This window comes from Erpetoichthys calabaricus, chromosome 13, assembly GCF_900747795.2.
Source record: "Erpetoichthys calabaricus chromosome 13, fErpCal1.3, whole genome shotgun sequence".
Taxonomy (NCBI): domain Eukaryota; kingdom Metazoa; phylum Chordata; class Cladistia; order Polypteriformes; family Polypteridae; genus Erpetoichthys; species Erpetoichthys calabaricus.
In genome coordinates this window covers 37566410-37574367 of record NC_041406.2, presented here as the reverse complement: position 1 = coordinate 37574367, position 7958 = coordinate 37566410, and the positions used below count along the sequence as shown (strand labels likewise).

At 43.7% G+C, this 7958-nt stretch overlaps 1 protein-coding gene across 1 annotated transcript in view; it reads left to right on the top strand.

The window, feature by feature from the left end:
- Positions 1-3207: 3207 nt before the first annotated feature.
- The window catches only part of gabbr2 (gamma-aminobutyric acid (GABA) B receptor, 2), a 911705-nt gene continuing 906954 nt past the window's right edge, over positions 3208-7958 (top strand). Inside the window, exon 1 of the mRNA XM_028818131.2 lies at positions 3208-4518. Within this exon, the coding sequence (XP_028673964.1) occupies positions 4207-4518 (312 nt within the window). The 5' untranslated portion in view covers positions 3208-4206. The remainder of the gene's footprint in view (positions 4519-7958) is intronic.

The following is a 7958-nucleotide window of genomic DNA, read 5'->3' as shown; positions in this document are numbered from 1 at the left end:
AGCGTAATAGGTTAGTTCACCTACATGCTGGTTCCAGTGAACTTTGAATTAGTTCTTGTGAGGTGTAAACTTGCACAACACTGCAGATATGGGTGTTTAGACTCCCATACAGGAAAGGCCCCTGGATTGGGTCCTAGCAGGTATTAGAAAGATATGGCGAACGGCATGGGGGAGGCTTGGGGGAGCCCCATGAACCATAAAAAATGTTTGCATTTTCCAAGTCACAACTGTACTGCTACATATTTACATTGCATTCCATGCCAAATGTTGTAAATTGTTTTTAATGCGACAAATTTAAAACTTTGTAATGATAAAAAAGTACACAAATAAGTTTAACAATATTTAAATGACAGAATATGTTGATTTTTAAGTTTGCTTGTCTGCTTACTGTAATTGTTGCAAAATACGAACTATGTTTTCTAAGATGTTTGGAAATGTTTGCATGGAGTAGCATTTCAATGCATTTAGTTATCAAATTTGAAAGTTGGAGCATTTTCAGTTATTTGTTTGCTTAATCAAAAATACAGATATTACTTTTTTTTTGTTTTTTAAATATTTTGTCACAATGGTATGTGTGATGTGTAATAGTGACTTGCTTACACCGCCACACAATAGTTTATACTGGCAAGCATAAGCGCCAGGCACGTGTGCACTGTTGTTTCAATTGTTTGTGCTGAGTACTGAGGATCTGTTTGTCGACAGGCGTTGCTATCAGACATGTAAAAGGTAAAAGTACCGTAGACAAAATATACAACTTGAAATAACCTCTCTCAAGCTAAATTTGTATCAGTAAACTAACCTATAATTGAATTTATACTGAATACTTAGGGCAGAATGGATTATAATATTTGCTAATCCATCCATTTTCTAAACCTGCTTACCAGGACAGGGTCACTAGGTAGTTGGAGCCTATCCCATTAAGCAATGGATGAAGTTTAAACTGTGGGTACAAACCCACACAGACCCACATGCAAACACACAGGGAGCACCCAGGGTGCTACCATTGCATCACTGTGCTGTGTATTCATTGATTCATATTGGAAGGATGGACCTATTCTCCAGGAGGCCTCGGACTGCCGAGGGGGATGGGATGTCCAAAGAACCCAACTATATAAGCTGCTTCTGATAAGCATGTGAGTTGGGGTCATTGTTCCAGCACTTTAAGGAAGCACTTCAATACATGTCTACCTGTTGCTGAGGACTATCTGCCTGCGAGTGTGGTGGCCAGCAAGCCTTGGACAGACCCTGGCCTTGGGTTGGCTCACGGAACAGGGGGATAGTAAGCCAATCAAGTTGCCTCTAACTCTGGATGAGCAGTGTGAGGCGGAGCTGGATGGCATGAGCATTTGTGCCTGGCCAAGGGAATGAAGCAGCTGAGAGCACATAACACCACAGGAGATCTGGCGCCGCGTGCGGTGGAGACACACTGAAGAAACCAAAGGTCTTTTGTCAAGGCCAAATCCGTGCTCTGGCATAAGGTGGCTGAATCCATTCATCCATCTTTCACACCCCCTAGGTCGAAACAATATTTACATTAGTTGTGGCCTTAAAAAAAAGGAAAAAATAATCCATCATTTGAAACTTATTTAGTAACCTAGTGCATCTGTTGGTGGCCACCTCTTAAACTCCTCCAGTGGGAAATGATCTGTAGAATACAGTTGATAGCCATTGATGAAAAGGTCATCCTGCACAGGTTGACCAGTTAAGGGCCACATCATCATTTACCACGGGGCTTCAAGTGGCCTCGTACTCACCGATATGCAGTACTGGCACCTCCTCCAATTTATATAGAGTACCTGCATCAGGTCTTACCATACTGGTGAGTACTGGTATGCTATACTGCAGTAGTCAAAATTTCACTGGGACAGCTCTTCAATCAAATGCTAGTATATCACATAGACAGTGTACAACCAGTAATTTTGTTCCACTTTAAGCACTGAAGAGATGGGTCTAACTGCTGCCCACGACAGCTAATACATAGGTAATGCAACACCCATAATGTAAGCCACAAAACGTTCTTTGAGTCAGATAACCCTTGCACAACCCTAATCTTAACCACAGTGTAACCAGGCACATGATGAGTGTTTTGTGTCTGATGTTATGCACATTTCATGATGTTGGGGCATTACATGACTGACTCCATAGGTATTATGTACTGCAGTTACACTCTGTTAAGGAAATGAGTCAATTTGTTGAGAAAAATGCTCCTCCAGAGGATCCTGTTGCACAGAGTCCTATAGTAGATGACATGGAGGGAGGTAGTGGGGTTCAAAGGCCTACTAGATAGAGTGAGACAGTGCCTGAAGCAGATTGTGATTGTATTTAAACCAGCATTTCTCAACCTTTAAGTATTTGCAACCAGAGTTTTCATAACAGTTTTAATCGCGCCCACCCCCCTAACTTTTTTTGAAAGGAGCCCACTAATATCAATTTGTTCTTTTTTAATTAATGATTTTAATTTAATTAATGATATATCAAGATTCATAGATGCATATTTTATTATACCTACTTAACTTTTATCGACATTTATCTAACTCTGTATTTATTTTTCTAGTATCAGAATGTAGTTTAAGTTAATTTGTTTTGGTTTCAATAGATGTATTTTTCAAATTTTCGATTCTTGTTTTCTTTTTTTCACATCTTCGCGCCCCCCCTTTTTGTTACTTTGCCCGCCCCACAGGTTGAGAACCACTGGTTTAAACCATCTAAATGTGAAACTCCCATCGGGGTGGTGGTCCTGTTACATTGCCCCTCTAAGGTTACAGGTGACACCTGAATTTGGGGTGGAGTAAAAGAGGGTACAAGGTTGGCCAGGGGTTGTTTTTCAATTCATCAAAAGGGAAACTCGTTTCTGGAAAATTATTTTTTATTCCTGCCAGGTGCGAACAAATAAAAGTTTTGTGTTTTTCAAGACAGGCTCAATAATTTGTCTCCTTTATACACTGTTGCATGCACAAATAACGTGAGGTAACAAAAACTCGCTATTGTATATTGAGCATTAAACGCAGAAATTATAATCCAAAACTGGCTCCCTTGCATAGAAAATGACGACCCGACATGGAAATTCTCTCGTAAAGACAAGGTGCGGGGAATGCATCATAGCACGCGGAGGGTGCAGGGCTTAAAAGGGGGCGCATCTCTGTGCCAGGCTGTCGCAGAATTGCATACAGTATGTGCGTGGGATACCAGGCGCGTTATCTTCATTGCGTTAGCTCGTACATAATCGCGAATAAAACCTGTGCCTTTAAGAAAAAAAAAGGGAACGAAGAATCTGGAGAAATTGGCACATCTTTTTAATTCAACAGCTTCTAGTTCCGTCAGCTTTATAATTTTATAAAATAATTAAGTAAATGGGGCAATTAATTGAACGGCGCTAACGCGTAGTAGCAGGCGGTGGCGGATCGCGCACAAACTGGTCCCCATCCCCGAAGGATTCAGCTCGCCCTCCCGCTGCAGACGCGTAACCTGTTCAAACGCCGCCAGCAGCCGCAGCAGCAGCAGTAGCAGCAGAGGTCTCTCTGCTTTCTACCGGGGAAGACTCTTCGCACACGGACTGCTGCTGCTAGCAACCCCCCTTTTGCCTTTTACCCCCTTTCCCCCGCCCCCTACCCCACTAGTGCTAGCCTTTCTTGCTCCTATTCTTCATCATTTTTGGGCCGTCAGTGACAAAGCTGGGTGCCGAGAGGAATGCGGTATTAGCCTTTCTGCTGCCTCTTCTTCTTGCTGAATGGAATATCGCTGCATCGTGGATGTTTTAAAATTGGCACCTGCTGTTTCTCTCACTATTTTTTGGATATCTGTATTTTTCTTTTAATTTTTCTCTCTTTTTTTGGATGGCGATGTAGTGCTGGGATGTGAAACGGAGAGAGGTTTAGTTGGTTAGATTTGCACGCTTGCACCAATTGCTTATGGATTGGAGACATCGGATGGAAGACCTTCTGTTTTGATCCCTTGTTTCTCATCGCATTGCTGTTTTTTTTATTCTATATAGGGAAGGTGCCTGTGGGGAAAAAAGCGCAAAGGAAAGCGTCAGTGAATGAGAATAATACTTTCCTTACGGAAGGGGACTGGTGATCTTTTTTTTTTTTCTTAACCAGGGATGACTTCTTCTTTTAAATTTTATATCTGACTTCGCGCTTGCCTGCTATCTTAAAAATGTCAGGGCAGTGAAAGGGTGGATCTGCTCTGTTGCCCCGTTACGTTAGCATGGCTCTGTCCCAGAAGAAATGCACATCGGAGATGTATGCAGTGTCGCGATGCATGTTGCTGTTTGCATTGGGATTTGCACCTGTCTTTGCGTACGGACCGTGGGACACCGCTTGGCACAGCGGGCACAATGACGGGCGTAAAAGTGACAGCAAGGGCTTGGACATCATGGTCTTAATGCCTTTGAATAAGACGGCGCCGATGAGCAACATTGGCCAGGGGATCCACCCTGCCGTCATGCTGGCCATTCAACATATTAATGAGACCCAGCGGTTTTCCTTCTCCCTGACTCCCAGAATCTACGACACGGAGGTAATTGCAACACGCCCGTCTTGGTATTGATGCTATGTGGTTGGCTGGCGGTGCTGCCTGGCGCACTCTGTAGCGGTGCAGGTGCGGCATATGCTGGAATGCTCACAGGGGTTACTCAGGCTAATACACCTGTTTGTATGTGCTAACGTGCATTAGCATGCTGCAGGCATCTGCTTGTTACTCAGGTGCTTGCATGTGTGACAGGCAGGGCTTGCACACTGCCGCCCTCTCTGCGCACACAACTAACTTGATTCCAGAGAAATGCCAAGAGGAGTAAGCAACGTTGAAATGGCATTCGTTTTTTAGGAAAGCACTCCTCACTGTATTTTGTGTTGTTGGTCGTGGATCAAGTCGATTAACTGTGGGCGATGGAGGGGGAAGCTCCCAATTTGCACTTCTTGAATCCCTTGCGCATAAATTCATTCCTCAGCATATCTATCTATCTAACCACTGCCCCCCCCCCCCCCCCCCCCCCCCCCCCCCCCCTTAATTTTCAGGCAAGCCGTTCCAGATCTTTAAAACTCCTCACTCCAAGGAAAGGTGATATGGTAATAATCGCATCAAGCTGGGCATGCAAAACTGAGTACCTTAGCTGTGATGCTGACCTCCATTTGTGTTGATGCTGTGCATATCAATGAGGAAGACACACGAAGGCTGCATTTCTGCCCTTCCAAGTAACCGCATTCGTGATTTCGTTATATTGCTAAACTTGACGAATTAATGACACTGTTATATGAACAGGGCTCGAGTAAAATCCCAATTCCGTTAGCACAATCAGAAGTCCGCGTACACACCGAGAGAGAGAGCGAGTGAGCGAGTTGTGTTAGGATTAAGAACCTGTAAGCTGATCTGACTGCATTTCCGGAGGTTTATAGACAGCCAACAGCCGACGCTTTAAATATACAATCTTAACGCTTTTAAAAGAGTACATTCGTATAATAACGACTCGCGTTGTAGCGCTTGCATGCGCAAATGTGATCAATTAAGGACACTCATGTTCAATTTCATAAAAGGGGAAAAAACTAAGCCGTTAGGGAGATTACCCTCACAGTTCTGATTGGTGTATCAACAAGGTTTTGCTTCAAAATAATAAAGAATTTCACTCACGACTCAAGCAACGTTTACTAGCCTGCGTTGCCGATTTCCTGTTTACCTGAAGATGGCAGTAATTTCTTGTTTATGACACTCGCGTCGTTTTCCAGGATCGCTTCCTCGAAATTGGGAAACGCCGTTCAAGGAGCGGTGCTTTGTCATTATCTTAAATGATAATTGCGCGCACATGAATATTAACGTTTCTCCGTCGTTTCGGAGATTTCACAGTCATCCCGACGCTTCTTTCCAGTGGGCTGCGCACAGCGCGTGTTTTTCCAGACAGGAGAGCGTTCGTTTTACTTGATGAAGTGCGGAGACCAATTTGCGCTCGGGGGCTGCGAGGCGGCTTATCAGTGGCGCGCAGGAGACGGGCCCCCAGCTTAATTGCGCCTGACCTTGTAAACAGTCCTCTTCTTTACCTGCTTTACGCTAAATTAACACACACATGTCTGCCTGTGTGGGCCGAAACTTTCTCGAGAAATTCTTTTTTTCTGAAAAATATATAGATATAACCTCTGTTAGACTGGGTGTTCATGGTCTGAACAAGAATGGAGATATCATTGCGTGAGATTGACGAACTGGTATTCCTTTCAGGGCTCGATCCTGTTGTTGACTCGGGATTTCAGCGACCCCATAATTTAATTAAGCAGGTTCAAAAAAATTGCATGATAATTGACATTTTGTGGTTGAATGGGCTGGCATCCCTTTCTTAAACTTGTTGCTCCCTTGAATTAATCAATGTATGAAATAAGAGATGGAAGCCACAGAAGTAAATCGGGTATTCCTTTACAGTGAATGGACATTGGGGGTATTCACCCTTTTTATACTGAACATCTATACGCAATGAACTTTCATTCATTTCTCACACGTAGATCATTTCAGGAACAGGCTGGATCTACATTGTGCCTCATTGACCTTGTTTCAGTAAGATAGGGCTTGCTGTAGCTTAACCACACTGTGATTTTTATCTAGTTGCACTTCAGAAAAAGGCAATCCACTTGAAGCTGAGCATGTTTGGGCATGGCCAATACTTGGATGGGAGCCCATCTAGGAAAAGCTTTGGTCTGGTATCTTTACAGCCTGGAGCCTCCACATTGAAGCTCCAGGTACCTGGAGTTGACTCAATGGACAATTATCATTATGTGAGACAGATAACCCTCCACAACCCTAATCTTAACCATAGTGTAACTGGGTGGAGGTCTGCAGCTAGACTCTATTGGTGCCACCTACTCGGAGCTCTAGCATGTTTGGTCTTGGCCAGCACATGGATAGGAGACTATCTAGGAAAACATATCTAGGAAAACACTTGAGTTGCTGCTGGAAGATTTGTTGGTGAGGCCATCAGACAGAGCTTAACCTACTGTATGGTTTGTGTGGGGATCCCAATGACCCAGTGCAGATGATGCATCTTTCTGTAGTCTTTAAAAAATGGAAGGGTGCTTCCTGATGTCTTGGATAAATTGCACACTATGGCCTGGTCATTTTGGCCCCTCACACCTTCACCATCTATCCGCTAATGTGTGGTGACATATTGGCACAAGATTGGCTGCCATCACATCATCCAGATGGTTGCTATGCCTTGGTGGTAGTTGAGGTAGTTTGCCACTGACTATGTAAAGCTCTTTGAGTAATTTAGAAAACACTATATAAATATAAACTATTATTATTATTGTTTCCTTGGACCCTGAAAAGCAAGCTATGAAATCAATGCATGATGTCAAAGGTGTAAGTAAGAGATGAAGATCAGATATTCCTTTACAAACATTGGGCATTAGGAAATCCACCCCCTTTGTACTGAAAATAGATTAAGACCTTTCTATGAATTTTCATTAATTTCTCACAAGTTATACATTACAGGAATAGGTTAGACATACTGTACATGTACTGTAGCTTTGTCCGCTTTGTTTAGCAAGAAGAGCATGCCTGTCAGTCAAGTCTTCAGAGTCTATGTGTGTTGAAGATTAATGGCAGTAATGAAAGGCAAAGAAAAATCCTGGAGTGGGATTTGCAGTGCTGGAATGCAAAAGTACAATAGTTTAAAACTTTAGTAGGATGATGACTCTCAAAACATCCATCCATCCATCCAGTATCCAACCCGCTATATCCTAACTACAGGGTCACGGGGGGTCTGCTGGAGCCAATCCCAGCCAACACAGGCCACAAGGCAGGAAAAAAAACCCGGGTAGGGTGCCAGCCCACCGCAGGATGCGCACACACACACACGGGACAATTTAATATTGCCAATGCACCTAACCTGTATGTCTTTGGACTGTGGGAGGAAACCCATGCAGACACGGGGAGAACATGCAAACTCCATGCAGGGAGGACCCGGGAAGCGAACCTGGGTC